Here is a 21117-nt window from a genome sequence, read left to right as displayed (position 1 = left end):
GTGGTGTGTGTGTGTTGTGTGTGTGTGTGTGGTGTGTGTGTTGTGTGTGTTGTGGTGTTGTTGTGTGTGTGTGTGTGTGTTGTGTGTGTTGTGTGTGTGTGTCTGTGTGGTGTGGTGTGTGTGTTGTGTGTGTGTGTGTCGACATACTGTGCTGTGACGTGTGGATAGCCCTGTGTCCCGAGGGGAGCGAAAGCGAGCTGGAGGAGCTCTGAGATTACACTCAACTACCATGGCTGGTCATGCAGCTCTCCTCGCCTTAGACACGCTAGCCAGATAGGATACACAACTGCAATCATGTCGCTCACAAGAGCTCCTCACTCACACAACTCTACTACAGATGTCAGCCTTCTCCCTCGCTCCCTCCCTCTCTCTCTCTCCCTCTCCCCCACACACACACACACACACACACACACACACACACACACACACACACACACACCTACCTACCTACTGGACGGGGAACACACACAGGGAACACACTGCAACATTGTTCAGTATAATTCACGTAAAAACACTATTTGTCTTGTTAATTTATTGTGTTTTGTTAAAAACACAAGAAATCAATGGGAGCTTTCAGTGGGTTCCGCCTGACAATCAATCAGAGAGAAAGAAAAAAATCAAGTGATATGACTGCTATGCTGTTTAGGCGAGAATAGGAAGATTCTATCTACTAATAAAAAGTTGCTAATCTCTTTGCCATTACCTTGTGGAGGATCTAATGAGAGTGCAAAGGCAGCTGTGGCAGCCTGATAGCAGCTCTGTGTTTATCGATGGCCTGGCAGGTGCCTGGGTATTAACCACTGCTGTATCGCTACGTCAACACCCGGGGCACCATAGCAACACACTCCCATTTCTAAGACCCCTGGGCTTAACAGCAGAACCTTAATACGCTGCAGCCCATTTCACATCTATCGTTACCCCTCTCTCTCTCCCTTTTCGTCTTCTCCATCTATCTCTCCTTTTCTCTCTCTCTCTGTACTCTCGTTGTTTCTGTGCTGCTCTTTCTATCCTTCCCTTTCCCTCTCTTTCTTTATCTGTTTTCCTCCCTCTCTGTCTCTCTCCCTGTCTCCCTGACATTAGAGAGGAAAACGCAGGTAACCTCTCAGCAGTGTGTAATTCTGCAAGATCTGATCCTGGTTCGGGTAGCATTGTGACAGTGTGGATCTGGGCATGGAGGGAGCTGGTGTTTATCTGCAGATAGCAGGAGCCGCCAGAGTCACGGCAGCTCGCAGATCTGCCGATAGCTGCACGCTCCGATGTAATTGGTCTAAAGAGTACGCGGGGGGATTATTTTAATACTCTAAAAAGTGTGACTGAAAAGTTGCTCTGGGGCTATTGGGCTTGTGATTTGCCATGCGTGTCCTCAGGTAACACGTTCAGGGTTTTTTAAATGCAGAGGAGAATGGGAGAAAAGAAAGTTAGAGCTGCTTGGAGTTCTTTTCTTCTCCCTGCCTCTGAAGGATGAAAAGCTTCACGCTGTAAAATACGCTTTTCACTTTTGTGCCAATTTTTTTCTTATTTTATTTTCACCCACCTTTTTTCCCGAAGATGCTCATATGAACTGCATTTGAATCATGTTTGGCTAATAGAGAGGGGAAGAAAAAAACTAAAAGGAGGGGAGAAAAGTGTATTGTCTTGTTCAGCAGTGTGCCACATTGTTTGCCATTTTTTCGAACACATCAGGTGGATTATTTTCCCCTCTCCCTCCTATTCCCCCCAGATGTCTGCTGCTCAGCCTTGTTTGAACTCCTCTCTCTCCTATTCCCCACAGATGTCTGCTTCTCAGCCTTGTTTTAACTCCTCTTTCCCCTATCCCCCCAGATGTCAGCTACTCAGCCTTGTTTGAACTCCTCTCTCTCCTATTCCCCCAGATGTCTGCTTCTCAGACTTGTTTTAACCCCTCTCTCTCCTATACCCACAGATGTCAGCTACTCAGCCTTGTTTTAACCCCTCGCTCTCCTATTCCCCCAGATGTCTGCTTCACAGCCTTGTTTTAACTCCTCTCTCTCCTATTCCCCCAGATGTCTGCTGCTCAGCCTTGTTTTAACTCCTCTCTATCCTATTCCCCCAGATGTCTGCTTCTCAGCCTTGTTTTAACCCTCTCTGCTCCTATTCCCCAGATGTCTGCTTTCAGCCTTGTTTTAACTCCTCGCTCTCTCCTATTCCCACCGATTTCTGCTTCTGCAGCCTGTTTTAACCCCTCTCCTCCTATTCCCCCCAGATGTCACTGCTTCAGCCTTGTTTTAACTCCTCTCTTATTCCTATTCCCCCAGATGTTTGCTTCTCAGCCTTGTTTTAACTCCTCTCTCTCCTATCCCCAGCTGTCTACTTCTCAGCCTTGTTTGAACTCTCGTCTCTCCTATTCCCCCGATGTCTGCTTCTCACCTTGTTTTAACCTCTCTTTCCGCCTTCCCGCAGATGTCCAGCTACTCAGCCTTGTTTGAATCTCTCTATCTCTTCCCAGAATGTCTTGCCTGCTCAGCCCTGTTTTACTCTCGCTCTCTTTTTCCGCGCCTTGATGTCTACTGCTCAGCCTTGTTTGAACTCTCTCTCTCCTATCCCCCAGAATGTCAGCTACTCGAGCTTTTTCTTGGTTTGAACTTCTCTCTATCCATCTTCCCCCAGATGTCTGCTTCACAGCTTGTTTTAACCCCTCTCTCTCCTATATCCCAGATGTCTGCTTCACAGCCTTGTTTTAACCCCTCGCTCTCCTATTCCAACCAGTGTCAGCTGCTCAGCCTGTGTTGAACTCCTTCTCTCCTCTTCCCCCAGATGTCTGCTTCTCAGCCTTGTGTTTAACTAACTCCTCTTTTCTCCTACTCCCTCAGATGTCAGCTACTCAGACTTGTTTTGACTCTCTCTTCCTCTTCCCCAGATGTCTGCTTCTCAGGCTTGGTTTTAACCCCTTCTTCTATTCCCACAGATGTCTGCTTCTCTAGCCTTGTTTTAACTCCTCTCTATCCTATTCCCCAGATGTTTCTGGCTTCTCAGACTTGTTTTAACCCTCTCTCTCCTATTCCCCCAGATGTCTGCTTCTCAGCTTGTTTTAACCCCTCTCTCTCCTATTCCCCGATGTCTGCTTCTCAGCCTTGTTTTAACTCCTCTCTTCTATACACCACGATGTCTGCTTCTCAGCCTTGTTTTTAACTCTCTCTATCCTATTCCCCAGATGTTTGCTTTTCTAGCCTTGTTTTAACCCCTCTCTCTCCTATTCCCCCAGATGTCTGCTTCTCAGCTTGTTTTTAACTCCTCTCTATCCATTCCAGATGTCTGCTTCTCAGCCTTGTTTTTAACTCCTCTCTATCTATTCCCCAGATGTCTGGCTTCTCAGCCTTGTTTTTAACCCGTCTCTCTCCTATTCCCACAGATGTCTGCCTTTCTCAGGCTTGTTTTAAATCCTCTCTTCCTATCCCACAGATGTCTGCTTTCAGCCTTGCTTTTAAAGCTCTCTCGTAACCTATATTTGGATGTGTTACTAAGCTACTCGACTTGTTTACCCTCTCTGCTCCTATTCCCCATAGATCCAGATGTTTGCTTCTCAGCTTGTTTTAACCTTCTTCCTAATTCCGTCAGATGTCTGCTTCACAGCCTTGTTTTAACTCTCTCTATCCTATACCCACAGATGTCTGCTTCTAGCTTGTTTTAACTCTCTCATCCTTTCCCCCAGATGTCTGCTTTCAGCACTTGTTTTAACCCCTCTCTCTCCTATTCCCCAGATGTCTGCTTCACAGCCTTGTTTTAAACCCTCCTCTCTATTCCAGATGTCTGCTTCTCAGCCTTTGTTTTAACCCCTCGCTCTGCCTATTCCCAGATGTCTTGCTTCACAGCCTTGTTTAACTCCTCTCTCGTCCTATTCCCAGATGTCTGCTTCACAGCCTTGTTTTAACCCTGCTCTCCTATTCCCCCAGATGTCTGCTTCAACAGCCTTGTTTTAACCCCTCGCTCTCTATTCCCCATGATGTCTGTCTTCTCAGCCTTGTTTTAACTCCTCTCTATCCTATCCACAGACTGTCTGCTTCTCAGCCTTGTTTGAAACTCCTCTCTCTCCTATCCCCTCTCAGGCTGTGTTGTTTTTTCTTCTCGCTTCCCGAGTCTTAAGTTCCATAGTATGTTACCCTCTCTCCCGTTAACCCCCTATTCGAGCTAGGATGCATGTTCTCAAGCCTCTAGTGTTTACACCACTCCTCCCTATCTTTTCTAGACTGCACTGTTCTCTAGATTCTGCAGCAGGTAGCTTGTTTTAACCCTTCTCTCCATTCCCAGATGTCTGCTTCTCATCCTTGTTTTAACCCTCTCTCTCTATCCCCCTAATGTCTGCTTCTCAGCCTTGTTTTAACCTCTCTCTCTCCTATTCCCCGAGATGTCTGCTTCTCAGCCTTGTTTTAACTCTCTCTATCCTATTCCCCCAGATGTCTGCTTACAGCCTTGTTTTATAACTCCTCCTATTTATTCCCCCAGATGTTTGCTTCTCAGCCTTGTTTTAACCCCTCTCTCTCCTATCCCCAGATGTCTACGCTCTCCAGCCTGTGTTTGAACTCCTCTCTCTCCTTTCCCCCAGATGTCTGCTTCTCAGCCTTGTTTTAACTCCTTTTCCCTATCCCTGCAGAGTCAGCTACAGCTTGTTTGAACTCCTCTCTATCCTCTTCCCCCAGATGTCTGCTTCTCAGCCTGTTTTAAACTCTCGTCTCCTTTTTTCCCCTTGATGTCTGCTGCTCAGCCTTGTTTTAACTCCTCTCTATCCTCTTCCCCAGATGTCTGCTTCTCACAGCCTTGTTTTAACTCCTCTCTATCTCCCCCAGATGTCTGCTTCCAGCCTTGTTTTAACCCCTCCTCTCCTATTCCCCCAGTGTCCTGCTCAGCTTGTTTAACTCCTCTCTCTCCTACTTCCCCAGATGTCTGCTTCTCAGCCTTGTTTTAACCTCCTCTCTACCCGCAGATGTTGCTTCTCAGCTTGTTTTAACCCTCTCTCTCCTAATTCCCCAGATGTCTGCTTCTCAGCCTTGTTTTAACTCCTCTCTATCCTATTCCCAGATGTCTGCTTCTCAGCCTTGTTTTAACCCCTCTCTCTCCCTATTCCCCAGATGTCTGCTTCACAGCCTTGTTTTAACCCCTCCTCTCCTATTCCGCATGATGTCTGCTTTCTCAGCTTGTTTTTAACCCTCTCTCTTCCTATCCACAGATGTCTGCTCTCAGCCTTGTTTTAAACCCTCTCTTCCTATCCCAGATTTTTGCTTCTCAGCCTTGTTTTAACCCTCTCTCTCCTATTCCCCAGATGTCTGCTTTCCAGCCTTGTTTTACCCCTCTCTCTCTATTCCCCCAGATGTCTGCTTCTCAGCCTTGTTTTAAACCCTCTTCTCCTATCCCAGATGTTTCTGCACTCAGCCTTAGTTTTAAACCCTCTCTCTCTCTATTCCCCAGATGTCTGCTTCTAGCCTTGTTTTAACCCCTCTCTCTCCTATTCCCCCCTAATTCTGCAGCTCAGCCTTGTTTTTAAACCCTCTCTCCTATTCCCCATTGATGTCTGCTTCTCAGCCTTATTTTAAACCCTCTCTCTTCTATTCCCCCAGATGTCTGCTTCTCAGCCTTGTTTTAACCCCTCTCTCTCCTATTCCCCCCAGATTTCTGCAGCTCAGCCTTGTTTTAACCCTTCCTTTGTGTCCCTGGTTAAAAAAAACTCTTAATCTATTCTGACCCACAAGGTGCCTAGACCTGGCCCTTCGGAGGACGGGCGACTGCCTGAAAGCCATATCCTCGAGGATATGTTGGCTTCCTGGCACTTTGAGTGGATACGGGTGATGTTGGTAAGTGTGGCCACGCCCCTGGCCTTGCCGGTGTCTCTGTCTGGCTTCTATGGCACATCGTTCGTCTGTCCAGCCGCTCCGCCTGCAAGGCTCTCTGTGTACTGCCTGTCCCTGTCCTCGTCTCACTTACACGCTCGCTCCGTAAAAAACACACACGCACGGTCGTTATCCACCACCCAGCCCCAACCCAGTCCCCTTCGGGGGGTGGCAGGGGGGTGAGGTGGTCCAGCATGGAAAGGTGCACCCTCTTATATGACTGCAGGAATGTAGGATCCCTCCCAGTAAGGAAAGAGAGACTGAAAGAGACAATGACACTGGTACAACCATAGCATGCACTGCATCCTCTGTGACAGGGGAGTTAGCTCTTTGAACCACATACTGGGCCAGATCATCATGCATCGATCATTGTCTCATGTAAGTCCCATGGACCTTTTCTGTTCTCCATATGATAACTCTCCACTGTGTTAAAGTGGAACTGACAGCATTTTAGCAACATGAAATCTTCTTCAAATCTGTTCATATACACCCACAGGAAGAATATGACACTTTTTAAAACATTTTCTGTCAAGCGAGCACTTAGATATGGTCATTTTCACATTTTCATAAATTCTTAGAATGTTTGGAAATGACATATACTAAGGCATTTGTGAAAATTCTACAGCAATAAAGAGTGGGAAAGCGGCGACGCGTTTGGACAATTAATAGACACTGCAGTAAGTAWAACCAGAACCGGAGTCTATGCAGACTGGTGCGCTACAGCCAACCAKAGCTACAGTAGGCCTTTATGCAWACAAGTCATTTGCCACACCGGCCTGCCATCATTCACTTTCAACTGGACWGTGTGTTTACTAATGCTAGCCAGAGAAAGATGAGCTAAAATCTAACATAGGAACATTAGATAAACCCTCTCAAACTTTTTCAGCTAGTTGGCCGTCAAAATTGCACTGATAAACGATGGCAAATGTTTTCCTACTCGTCCTTCTGCAGCTTGCCTGCAACCAAGCACCCAACCTAACTGGCTAAAGTTGGCTATCTTGCTAGCTAGCTACGGCTAGACAAAAATGAGAGAACACCTCACTCTAACCAGTTTACTCGCCCTTTGCAGAGCTGGTTAGCTAAGCTGTTTAGCTACATGTTATCGAGAGTGTTTGTGACTAACTATAACTTTTTTTGGCCTACGTTTACTGCCGCGGGTCATATTCAGCCGGTGTTGCTCCTTCTTAAATTCATCACTTATTCTACACATTCTACACAATTTGCTAACTAAGAGATATGCTAACTGGATAACAGTCGTTCAAGTTCTCTCAAGGTAACCAAATGACACCTGCATCTCTAGCTGTGTATAGACACCGGAAAAAATAATATGAGGAGGAAAAGTCAGTCACTCACCCAGTCCTCCAATTTATTTATTTTTATTTGATTTAACCTTTATTTAACTAGGCAAGTCAGTTAAGAACAAATTATTATTTACAATGACGGCCTAGGAACAGTGCCTTGTTCAGGGGCAGAACGACATATTTTTACCTTGTCAGCTCGGGGATTCGATTTAGCAACCTTTCGGTYACWGGCCCAATGCTGTAACCACTAGGCTACCTGCCRCCCCAAGACATTCCCAGCCTTAGTTACATTCGTCCGTTTTTGTCCAAAATATTGAGTCATTGAAACTGAAACAGTGCATCCTGAATGGAGGCAGCAAATAATGTAACAGGCCAGCCTGATAGAAATATGTTTTGGCCTACCAAGAAATGTATTGGTGAWTTATATTAATCATGCATTGAACTGTATCCATCTATTCTGCCAACAATGCTTTAGTGTACGTCATGGAACGTTGAGTCAAATAGAACCTATTTTTAAAACCTCTTATAAAGTTGGTTTTGTAGCATAAACTGTAAATGTGATCTTTTTGATTGAGATTATGATTGTCTGTTTGTTTCATATCTGTAAAGTAGTTATAACGCTGTCAGTTCCACTTTAAGTTAGGTGACCGTTGACAGATCACAGGAGCTAATARCACCTCAAGTCCTCTATCTAATTGTTACATCGCTTGGGATGCTTTGCTAGCTGTATGGGTGAGCTCTTGGTGTGTGTTTGTGTATGTGTGTATGTGTCTGCGTGTGTGTTCACACTTGTGTATGCCTACTTGCTTAGAGCTCTAGAGGCCTAAGCCATATCAGGGGGCTGTGATTCTGCACCGTTGCTAACCCAAGAGGGCCCTGTCCTCTGTCCTCAGGAGCCACAGCTACCTACCCGCCTTCTACCACAGCCTACTAGTTTACTTCAATACCCTTTAATCAGCTACACATTCACACCAGATGATCCAGACGTCTTGACTCGTAGGTCCAAAGATATACAGAATATCGAGCAGAATTGCAACCAGCAGCCTTGGTAAAGCATACGTACTTGTAAAACCAGCGAAAGTATAGGTTGTAATCAATAAAATCTCACAATAAGGTGCAGAGCGTTCGATTGGCCTGCTGGGAGGCAAGGAATCCCCCAGCTCCGCTAAAAGCATTGGATACTGTTTTCAAGTGATTATTAAATAAATGTTAACTATTTGGTTGTAATATCATCACCTCTTGAAAAGCATAGTCAGACCTACACATTTCTGATAATTCCATGCAAAACAATTGTGCACATTTAGCTCTATCATCAGAGTTATACAGCAAGTAACTGCATGCGTTTCATGATCAGTATGTCATTTCAGATACGTATGGTAGCCTTACGATATCTCTCAATATTGGCCAGTATTAATTGGATATTTGAGTGATATAAATAAAAGTGAACTATAACTGACGAGTGGTTTAGGTTAATTTCCCATCCTTTGTAGGCTCATTTGAGGACGCATTTGCCAATGTAGCTTCCGGTAGAAACTGTGTTCAGTTGGCTAAAAATAGTGGTAAGTAGATCTAACATTATCCCTTTTTCAACATTGTTTCTAAGAGTGTTAAATCACGATTGCTGCTGACAGACATGATAGGCTACATTTATTGATGGATSACATCAAATTGGCTAGCTAGCTAATAACAGATGATGTCATTATGGCTAGTTAACAAGCTAACTTTCAGGGGATAAACTAGATGGCTATATACAAATATTGTTTGATTTGCTTGCCATCTATAGTGGTGATGACAGTAGTCCGACTGACAACTTTACCAAGACAAGGACTTACCGATGTCAAGCTCTTTACAAAAGCCTAATCTCTGATGAAGCAAGCTAAATGACACAKGGTTTGCTTAGCTAGCTAGCTACATGGCAAATGGATATGCTACCCACATGTACTGTATCTGAWATGACACGATCAATTGATGTTTACTGATCATAAAGCATGCAGTTACTTGCTGTATAACTCTGATGAAAGAGATAAATGTGGAATAATCAGAAATGTGTAGTTCTGACTGCTCTTCAAGAGGTGATGACATTAAAACCAAATCATTTATAAAATGTATTTAACAATCCCTTGAAAACAGCACGTAGTTGTCAATGGTTTTAGCCCAGCTGTGGGTCTCCTTGCCCCCCAGCAGCCAAATTCGAACGCTCTGCCCTCTGATTGGCTGGAATCTGGAACACATCACATGACAGCTGCTGCGCCTGTGTCTCAAAGTCAAACATGGGAAGAGGCAGTTGCTCCTTTTCTTTTAACAAGAGTCATAAATGTGTTATGAGCGTTGAGGATGCATATTTTATTCTCCGTTTGAAGGCACCATCCCATCACTTTGTGGTGATGGGCCTTTTTTCTTTTAAACAACGTTTCAAAATACGTACATTTTCCAATTGTCCCGATCTCTTGTTTTATCTCCGTACATACGYAATGACATTGCAGGTGTTATGAAGACAGAATGAATTGGCCTTGATTTTGTGAAGCAAGTTGATGAATCAGAGCAAATTAACTATCAGCACGACTTACTCTGTCATATTACATTGATAATGCACCATAGTGTATAATACATTTTTTTTGTTATGTGTCAATTTGTGACAGGAAAAATGTCTCCCACTGTTTGAAGGCCAGACCTGTTCCCTCCGTTAAGGGATGAATGGGGTTGGTTTAATTGAAAACATAGCATCAACCTGTGGCTTGCTTCGATCAGGATTGAGAAACACATATGGTCTTTGTGCTATTGGACTTATTATGCATACAGTATATTTTACTCTACATCCCTAATACCTCCCTGAAATGCCTGTTCCTTTAACCTGGGTTCTCAGAGAACAAAGGAGGGCTGAGAGGAGTGTAGTGCTGGAGATGTTGTGAATGTGGCGGCCTTGTTTTTGAAAGAGGGCAGCGACTAAACCAGGCCAACAAAGGAGAAGGGTAATGGTGTCCSATTCATCACAAACTGCCACCCGGGAACCTGGAGAGAACAGGGAAGGAGAGCAAGGGGATGGGGGCAGGCGGGGGGAACGTGGCAGGGTGAGGGGGTTGGATGGTGGAGAGAGGTGGAGGCGGGTCCAGGGCCACTGTGCCGACCTTGAGTCTGTCTGATGGAGAGGCTGGTTGGCTGAGGTGAGAGACCCCAGTGGGAGATGGGAAAGGTGATCATGGCAGCACTACCCTGGCCCCATTAGAAGAGCACACAGACACGTAAAGACACAAACACACGCACACGCACACACACACATAAACACACAAACACAAACACACACACCAGGCCTTTTAGGATGGAGCCTTTTAGGATGGAGCCTTGGGATGTAGAGGTCAACCTGAAAATCAACCTCCTCCACCTCCTTCCACATACTCCCCTTTATGTACTTATGTGTATATTTATCCTCAGTCGTCACAGCGACACTCGCCATGGGAACGGGCTGGGTGAAAAGCCTCATTTAGAATGAGAGACCGTGGCATCTGCACGGTCCACCTTCAACTGCCACAGTTTACTGGAGTTTGACTTTGGCTCTGTCGAAGCAACCGCCCCTCCCCTGTTAAGGAACTGTGAGCTCCTGTATGCCTTCCAGGGCTCTTTGTGTCTGCGAGTGAGCGCTGCTTGATTAGGGGGGAGAACGTGCCGTGCATCTCGGGGACCGGTTAAACAGATATTTATGTGGTTATGAAAAGAGAGGGAGGGGRAAAAAGAGATATTCACCCAAGGATTACTTGTGAAATAAATAATGTATTAAAACTGCAGCTTCAAAACGAACCATCTGCCTTCTTACATGTCGTGCTGGCGAGGTGCCAGCAGCACAGAGATATCTGTAGCTGGTCGGAGGGAGAGGAGGTTAGTATTGTCTGCTAATAGGACAGACATTCCCTCTATGGCGGCCGCCGGTACAGTGTGGTCAAGGTCTGGCCATGAGGATAGATCACTGACCTTCATGGGTTAAAGGTGACTGAATGGTTATCAGACATAGAACTCGCTTGGTGCCACAAGCCAACAGGTTTGATCCTGCAGTTTGCACCTTCTGGTTGGTTTGAGAACTGCGTCTATAACGGTCTGAAAGAGACTGTACTGTACTGCTGTGTTTACCTGTTTGTCTCATGGGCATTGTGGGTAGAATCACTGGGGAAGCCATGTCAGAACAAAAGCTCTATAACCTGTTAGTTCATATGCCGTGATATATAGGCCGAAGGCAGAGACAATAAGAGAGGCAGTGGCAGAATAAATTCAACCACACCATCACAAAAACGAAGAGAAACCTCTGTACGGTGAAGTCTACAAAGCATATTGCATGTAACAAACCGTTACTTGACCTACAGCATGGTCAAGAAAGTACATTTTTCAGACATTTTTGGAATACTTAACAACTGTTGATTTAGAACCATGGAGAGATACTGCAAGTCACAAAGAAAACAGGAGCTGCCTCCACTATTCCAGCACCATTTCAACTTCAACATTTCAACATCATCAAATCAACCTATGCTTAGTCTAAGACAGTGACAACTAAAAGATAGCAAAAACAATTTAGTCCAATCAACGTAAGCTAAATATGATGTGGCTGTCCATGGTTCTGATTTGTGTGTGTGTGTGCGTGCGTTCGTGCAAGTAGAAAGAACATGTTGACTCATCCTACTTGTAGTGAAACGCCAATGCCACCCTCCTCTCTTTCATGTTGACGAAACAGTCCATGACTCTGTCAAACAGAACATTCTTTTAGTTTTTGTTGTCATAGGCTACCTTGCTAAAATGCTTGCTCGCTATCCTAACTTCATTTCATGGGCAACGTTAGCTAGTTAACATTAGCCTTCTACCTTCTAGCTACATATTGAACTTCCATCCTCTCAGTCCAGTGGCACAATGTACAGTATTTTATGGTTGGATCAGAATCGCCATTATAATCATTGGCCAGTATGGAGAATTAAGTAAAACCACAAGTCCAAATCCATATCTCTATCCATGACTAATTTAGGAAATGGGCAATTTTAGCTAGATGTCTAGCTAGTCACCTGAGGACAACAACACAACAATTCAAGTTGTTTCTCTCAATTATGTATTTCTCTATGATAGGAGTGAAGCCAAATCCAAACTGTCTTCTTTTTTTATTTTTTATCTCTCTCTTTTTTTAAATAGTTTTTWWTTTATTTTTTATTTTAACCCCTTTTCTCCCCAATTTTCGTGGTATCCAATCGCTAGTAATTACTATCTTGTCTCATCGCTACAACTCCCGTACGGGATCGGGAGAGACGAAGGTCGAAAGCCACGCGTCCTCCGAAGCACAACCCAACCAAGCCGCACTGCTTCTTAACACAGCGCGCCTCCAACCCGGAAGCCAGCCGCACCAATGTGTCGGAGGAAACACCGTGCACCTGGCCCCCTTGGTTAGCGYGCACTGCGCCCGGCCCGCCACAGGAGTCGCTGGAGCGCGATGAGACAAGGATATCCCTACCGGCCAAACCCTCCCTAACCCGGATGACGCTAGCCCAATTGTGCGTCGCCCCACGGACCTCCCAGTCGCGGCCGGCTGCGACAGAGCCTGGGCGCGAACCCAGAGACTCTGGTGGCGCAGCTAGCACTGCGATGCAGTGCCCTAGACCACTGCGCCACCCGGGAGGCCCAAACTGTCTTCTCTTGACACTTTTTTGGGGGGGTGCGTCAGGACCATTCACAGTTGAGCTCACTCAGTTTAGCTCAACGCTGATTGGCCATTATTTTCTACTTTTTTATCAAGGTAGGCCAAAGGACAAGGTAAAAAATATGTTGTTCTGCCCCTGAGCAAGGCAGTTAACCCACTGTTCCCCGGGCGCCGAAGATGCGGAAGACACATTTCAGTTGAATACATTCAGTTGGACAACTGACTAGGTATCCCCCTTTCCCTTTCCCAAATGCTCACTGGCTTCYCTTGCATTCAATTATACGGGTGGCAAAAATGTCATACTCTTTGTGACCAGACCTTTTTTAGATAGATAGCCTACACATACAGAGAGAGAGGGGCGCTGTTTCGCTTGCTAGAAAGATTTCTCCGGTAAGATAAAGTACATTCAGCCTCTTGCGAATTGAAGGAAAATTAGGACAACCAGGAGAGACGAAAGATAAATTATTTAACATCCATGAATACACGCCACTGCTGTAAGGTCCTGTTTTTCAGATAATTCTTTATAAACTAGATAAATAAAGTAAATGTYGTTTCTAGGCATCCCCTCCTAGGTGAGGCTGTTTGTGGAAACTGTCTGGGGGGTAATAACCATGTCCTGCAGATGAGCTGTTCAACTTCAAGCTTATTTATTCCCCCTCTAGCGAGGAACTCTGGTGAACAGTGCCGGTGGCTTAGAACTGGATTCCTTCTCATTGTTCATATCAGTTTTATGAAATTCAGAAGGTTAGTTCTACTATTTTGATTAAAGAGCTGCTTTTTTTACTGAGCACACTCCCATGTAGATCTGTAGTGCTTTACTCGTAAACATTTCAGCATTACGTGATGATGGAAGTTATGCGATGACTTTAAAAAAAATCACAATTAACAAATAGGAGAGGGTCAAACACATTGTTTAGTCTACTCCTGATGTGTTGCTGTGTCGGCGTTGTTCTGCCGTTGTTAATTCTGATTCGGGTTGTTAATGGTGTCGCCTTGAAGAGGGAGATTCTGGGATGTCTACTGTTTTCAAATGCCCTCTGGGAGCCTTATCCTAGAATCCTGTCACGTTTGACATTTACATTTTATTGTGCACCACAAAAAAACAGGTGAAATTAAAGCACAGCAGCGAGCAGTCGCCAGTGTTGCAGGCTCATCCTGACTTCTGTGGAATACAGTCAAAAATATTTGTTACATTTTTCTGATGTGCCTGTTAGGGCAAAGTAATGTGAGATTACACAGTCTGACAGATTTTGTCACCATGCCATCTTTATAGATGTAGTTGAGATTGTGTCCAATGGTGACCTCCCTCCTTCTCAAGGCCTAAGGTCAGTTAAGAACCAACTGTCTCTATAGAGTTCAAAATGTCTCATCCGCTAGCGTACCGTACACTACTTCCTCTCATACAAAAAATGGTAGCATTGATGAGAAATATAATGAGACATGCACATGTCATGCCCTATGCACATCTCTCGTTTTAATATTTAAGCATGTTTAATTTAATTTGCAGGAATCTCATTGTCCTCCGATTCACAAAGCAGTATGCAGTTAACCTAACTAGGCTGTGTATATATAAGACTGTCTCTAGTGTCACTGTAGGTTGTATTTCCTTAACAAACTGCTGACAAGCGTCGCCTCATGTTTCCCCCCTGGTGTTCCCCCCATAGAGATACCTGCTCCAGATACATAGATAAAGGTTGGCTCAGCAGTAGGCTGATCAACACATAGCTGACAGGTCAACACACACACACACACACACAGGCATACGCACTCAAACACATGCGTGTGCACACAAACATGTTCACACACACACGTTCACGTATTGACATTTGCACTCACAGTGATAGTGCAAATAAATATACAGTGCCTTCAAAAAGCTTTCACACCCCTTGACTTTTTCTACATTTTGTTGTTACAAAGTGGGATTAAACTACACAAAATACTCTGTCAAAGTGGAAGAAAAAAATCATWTTTTTTTTTTTTAAGTTGTGAAACATTAAACACACATATCTTGATTAGATAAGTATTCAACAATGATGCAGCCACCACAGCTTGAAAATATGGAGAGTGGTACTCGGTAATGTGTTGTATTGGATTTGCCCCGAACATAACACTTTGTATTCAGGACACAAAGTTAATTGCTTTGCCACATTTTTTGCAGTATTACTTTAGGATGCACGTTTTGGAATATTTTTATTCTGTACATGCTTCCTTCTTTTCATTTAGGTTAGTATGGTGGAGTAACTACAATGTTGTTGATCTATCCTCATTTTTCTCCGTTCACAGCCATTAAACTTAAAAATGTTCAAAGTCACCATTGGCTTCATGATGACGTCCCTGAGCGGTTTCCTTCCTCTCCGGCAACTGAGTTAGGATGGACTCCTGTATCTTTGTTGTGACTGGGTGTATTGATACACCATCCAAAGTGTAATTAATAAGTTCATCATGCTCAAAGGGATATTCAATGTCTGTTTTCTACCAATCGGTCTCCTTCTCTGCGATGCATTGAAAAACCTCCCTTACTCTTTGTATGTGTGGGGTACAGAGATGAGGCAGTCATTCAAAAATATTGTTAAACACTATTATTGCACGCAGAGTGACTTATTATGTGACCTGTTAAGCATTTTTTTTGACTCAAGACATTTCAGCTTTTCCATTTTTATTAATTTGTAAAAATGTCAAAAAACATAATTCCACTTTGACATTATGGGGTTTTATGTAAGCCAGTGACAACAATTCTCAGTTTAATCCATTTCAAATTTGGGCTGTAACACAACAAAATGTGGTGTGAATTCTTTCTGAAGACACTGTAAATAAACATAGATTTAAAAAACAACAACATAGACCCGCAGCAAAAGCAACCCTCTAAATCTTGCGGAAATAAAGGACCAGCAAGTTGATAGACGGCAGAAAGTTTCTCCCTCACACTGAAACACTTTCATGTTCAGCACTACCAGCGGGGCTCAATGCAATTTGTCTCAGATGTAAAATAGAGYGTTCCTTCATCTTGAACTCTATTAGATCCCGCTGATGAGTGGCTCTGTGCCATATGATTTAGATTGGACTAAATTATCTGTTGGAGAGGGCAACACAAACACACATACACACGCACACACACACAGTCTTCCAGGTGTCCTGATGTTTATTCAGCTGCTAACTGAACTGGAATATACCGAGCTGCACCGAGCTGCTGCTCAAGCCTGGGCTGCAGGGGCTCCGTTTGATGACATCATCATGTCTCTGTCCATCAGGAGAGGTTGGTAGCACTTTGGTGATCTAATGATCCCTTGGAATGTGCATTATCTGGGTTAGAAGTTGCCATTAGGCATAGGTTTAGGATCAGCTTACTCTCCCTAAATCCTAACCTTAACCATTAAGGGGGAAAGTGCAAAACTGACCATAGACCAGCATGAAGGGGAATCTTCATCCTATTTTACTACATTGGTACAGTTGTCTGTCACCCTCTAGCTGGCAACTCCTCTGAATAGAGTGCATGTGTGTAAGTCACCACCACACATCCCCATGCTGGACTTACAGTTATAATAGCACAGTCCAGATCAACCGTACACAGAACAGAAGGGTGGCAGGTAGCCTAGTGGTTAAGAGCTTTGGGCCAGTAAGCGAAAGGTTGCTGGTTTGAATCCCCAACCTGAGAAGGTGAAAAATATGTTGATGTGCCCTTGAGCAAGGCACTTAACCCTAATTGCTTCTTTATTTCACTCTGGACAAGAGTTTCTGCTAAATTACTAAAATGTAAACAGAATCCTCAAAGGCTTGTTTTTATATGTACTCCCTCTATAAGGACTATAGGGGGACGAAGGCTGTTTGACAGRCGTTGGAGCAGAGTGATTCCAGTACCAGACAGAAAGACAGGCACACAGTTCCTATAGTAAAGACCCATCTCCAGAGAGGGGCAACCGATGGGAATGAGAAACCATACACACCTAACCTTATGGGTCTGTGAGCACACACACACACACACACACGGACGGACGGTACAGAACCCCATACCACTGACTCCAAGTCAGTGACTAGGCTAGTTCAAAGACAGTGGTGGTGGTGAGAGACTCAGGGGAGTTGATAGCCGTCTGCATTTTGTTTATGTGCAAGAATTTTCTGTGACATAATTAGACAACACTTTATAATAAATGCACCAACACAGACAGACACTCCAGTGGCCCTTGTCACCACCCTCCCTCCACACACACATTCATTATGAATACAGCTCTAATGATGGAAAACATTTTTAGAAGTTGGTTTCTTCTTCAAGTCAGTAAAATGTCAGCACACATTAGATGAGTAGAATGTACCTCCACACTCCCGGCAGAATGGGTCACAAAGGCAAAGACCTTGAAGCAAACAAGCAAGCCAAACTTTCACATACCGTATCGGTATGCAGCAAATTAGATGAATATGGTACACACATAGTTGATTTGGGTGTTGTTTGGTTACCATTGTGTCTAGTATTGCCATCTTAAAAGTTTCTCTCTCTCCCTCTCTCTCTCTCTCTCTCTCTCTGTCTCTCTCTCTCTCTCTCAACTTGGGATTTCCTTTGAAGTCATTGTATGGCCTGTTACCCACTCCACAACTGCTAATTAAAGTTAGCAATGGCATAGCCTCATCAACGCGTAGTTAGGACATAGGCCACCAATTCTATTGACTTTTTGAACTTCAGCATGTACGATTTAGCAGACGCTATACGATTTTCTGGAGCTGTATCATTTACATACAAACATGAAAGAAGGTTTCAAAATGTGAAGGGTGCAAACACTGAACGTCAAAGTCAAATCCGTATCTAAGAAACAGACATGAGTCTGAATTGTCTTCTTTTTTACACCCACTTTTGAAGACAAGCTACTTTTGACCTTGACAGTGATCTGTGATTGGTGCTGTCATCCCAGACAGGGTACTGCATATCAATGCCCTCCTTAATGATGAAATTATAGTGTATGACAAGGTCATGATGCAACAAAAATATATATGGAGGATTGGAAATGATGCAGACAATTACATTATAGAAGTCACAATCTATCTGCAATATTAAAGATGATCTACCCCCTTAAAAAATAAAACATTGCGATGGATGTCAAGGTTCCAAATATAATGGACAAGGCAAAGAAAAGCAGGGTAAAGTTAGCATAATGTAACAAAGGGTATTGTAAGGTATTTGTGAGGTGTTTTTTTACTGGACCACAGCAGAGCCAGCTGTTTGTATCACGATTATCTAAGGCCATGTGGTGTGCTAGTTGATTCCATCCCAGTCTAAGAGCAGGTTGCTTTAGTATCTGAGTGCTGGGGAGTGCTGGGGAGTGCTAGGCAGTGCTGAGGCGTGCTGGGGAGCAGCAAAACAAGCCTCTCCCTGCCTCCGTGTTTTTGTTACTCCTCTCAGCCCTACATTTGAAGGGAGGAAATTGGAGTCAGTCCATGGTTTGAGAGGGGCATGTGGCAATGGTTTATACTCTAACCCTTCCGACGACTCTAACCCTTCCGATGACCTCTAACCCTTCCGCTCCGCCATCACTCGCTCTCTCACACCGCTCCTCTGTCCCGCAAACACTCTCCCGGAGCTCCGAGAACACTCCCCAGGCCCAGAACATCAAGCCCCACCAAGCCCCAACAAGCACAACCCAACACAACCCAACACAACCCAACACAGTGGACCCTGGACATGGGGCTTTGTTGGAACCAATAATACAAAACAGATGGGGAAGAAAGGAGGCTTGTAAAAATATTTAAAAGAAAATAACCCTGTCTAATTATATCTACGTGTCTTGTGTGGTTTTTCAGGGAGGCCTTGTGGTTTCCCTGGCTGCATCGGGGTTCATTTATCAAATACCTGATCCTGCAGGAAGAGCAGGAAGAGGAGTATAGGGGGTGCGATGGGGGTCTCTGGAGGACGGTTTGGGGTTGGGGCCTGGGGGTTATAAACAGTTGAGTGTCTTTTCCTGGTCCACTAATTCTCTTCAATGATGAATTATCCCCTTGTTATTTCTTCTTTCAGTATTGAACTCCATGAGCACAGCATGGACCTGTAGAATTCTCACACACAGGTGGGCATCCATAACTGTTCATTCTGCCATGAAGTGGAAAGTGGTTTTGAAGAGAAGTAGTTTTGAGTAAACCTGGTTGATAATCAGCATTGACAACCCCTGTGGAAATATTCTGTTCATTTTCACCGTAGAAGTGCATCCCTGCTTTTCTAAGGCCTTTCCCTTGCCTCCTCTCTCAGCTCCCTCAGCTATTACACGATTTGGGGAATCTGGTGTTTCCTGACCGTAGATGACGGTCCTTACAAACTACAGGTGGACTCCATGACGGGTCACAGGTCACTGTAGTTGTGTAATGCTGGAGCAGTGCTATGCTCTTTTCCTATCTTTGTCTGTTGTAGAGACAGAGACAGAGAGCCCTGGTTTGCGACCCCACTCCTCCAGTCATGTCCACACCACCACCACCACCACCACCACAAAAGTCTGCATCTTTCTCTGTCCTTACTCACCCACTCATTCAGTCAGTCACCACATCCTGTCCAACTCCGTTCTGTCAGTCAGTCAGTCACCACATCCTGTCCCACTCCGTTCTGTCAGTCAGTCACCACATCCTGTCCCACTCTGGTCTGTCAGTCAGTCAGTCAGTCACCACATCCTGTCCCTCTTCTGGGTCCTGGAGGACAGTTAGAAGAGAGAAGGAAAAAGAGGAGAGAGGAGAAAGAGAGAGAGAGAGAGGAGAGAGAGAGAGAGAGAGAGAGAGGAGAGAAGAGAGAGAGAGAGAGAGAGAGAGAGAGAGAGAGAGAGAGAGAGAGACGAGAGAGAGAGAGAGAGAGAGAGAGAGAGAATAAAGGAGAGAGAGAGAGAGAAAAGAGAGAGAGAGAGAGAGAATAAAGAGAGAGAGAGAGAAAGGAGCTGGGCACATGCATCTTTCAACAAAAGAAAACATTTAAAGAGCTTCAAAGATTTGAAAAGGGGAGCCAAATCAGGAGATATCCTCCTTCCGTTGACTGACTACTCTCCAAGCTTTAAGTAGACATTTGAAAGTCTGCGGAACAAATCAGAATGTTTCCCCTTACGAGCGAGCACACAGGGAAATAGGAATATGTGATTAGGGTGAATTTAGCTGAATGCCAAATGGATGATTGAATGTTTCGACCTGCCAAGACAGGCTCATTTTGTTTTGGCAGCACACTATCACCAGAAGTGACATTATTATCATCGTCAGCACCATGACGAGCTCCTCCTTTTCAACTTTTGATGGTTGAGAACATTAGCAGGCCATAAGAACAGAGAGTGACGCGCAGGTCAACCTAAAAGCCTCTACTGTTAGACACAAAGTACAAAAGAGGAAATCATGCAACAGTAAATGAGCTGCTGTAGGACTGACTGACAGACGACTTGGACAGGATGTGGTGACTGACTGACTGACAGACGAGTGGACAGGATGTGGTGACTGACTGACTGACAGACGAGTGGGACAGGATGTGGTGACTGACTGACAGACTGGAGTGGGTAGGATGTGGTGGACTGACTGACTGACATACCGGAGTGGGACAGGATGTGGTGACTGACTGACTGACAGACCGGAGTGGGACAGGATGTGGTGACTGACTGACTGACAGACTGAAGTGGGTCAGGAATGTGGTGACTGACTGACAGAGCGGAGTGGGACAGGATGTGGGTGACTGACTGACTGACAGACTGGAGTGGGACAGGATGTAGTGACTGACTGACAGACGCGGAGTGGGACAGGATGTGGTGACTGACTGACTGACAGACCCGGTGTGGGACAGGATGTGGTGACTGACGTGACTGACAGACCGGAGTGGGACAGGACTGTGGTGACTGACTGACTGAAGTGGGTCAGGATGTGGTGACGACTGACAGACCGGAGTGGGACAGGATGTGGTGACTGACTGACTGACAGACGGAGTGGGACAGGATGTAGTGACTGACTGACCAGACCGGAGTGGAACAGGATTGGTGACTGACTGACTGACTGACAGACCGGAGTGGGACAGGATGTGGTGACTGTACTGACAGACCGGAGTGGCAGGATGTGGTGACTGACTGACAGACCAGAGTGGGACAGGTGTGGTGACTGACTCTGACTGATGACAGACCAGAGTGGACAGGATGTTGGTGACTGACTGACAGAACGGAGTGGGACAGGATGTGGTGACTGACTGACTGACAGATCGGAGTTGGACAGGATGTGGTGACTGACGAATGAGTGGGTGAGTAAGGGACAGAGAAAAGATGCAGATTTTGTGGTGGTGGTGGTGGTGGTGTGGACATGACTGGAGGAGTGGGGTCGCAAACCAGGGCCTCTG

General features: G+C 45.0%; 1 protein-coding gene across 1 annotated transcript in view; it reads left to right on the top strand.

The window, feature by feature from the left end:
- The window catches only part of LOC111973959 (multiple C2 and transmembrane domain-containing protein 1-like), a 285210-nt gene that overhangs the window by 239187 nt on the left and 24906 nt on the right, over positions 1 to 21117 (top strand). Inside the window, 1 exon segment of the mRNA XM_070446903.1 lies at positions 5700 to 5805. Within this exon segment, the coding sequence (XP_070303004.1) occupies positions 5700 to 5805 (106 nt within the window).

The sequence above is a fragment of the Salvelinus sp. IW2-2015 genome, linkage group LG15 (assembly GCF_002910315.2).
Source record: "Salvelinus sp. IW2-2015 linkage group LG15, ASM291031v2, whole genome shotgun sequence".
NCBI lineage: Eukaryota > Metazoa > Chordata > Actinopteri > Salmoniformes > Salmonidae > Salvelinus > Salvelinus sp. IW2-2015.
This window is presented reverse-complemented; position numbering and strand designations above follow the sequence as displayed.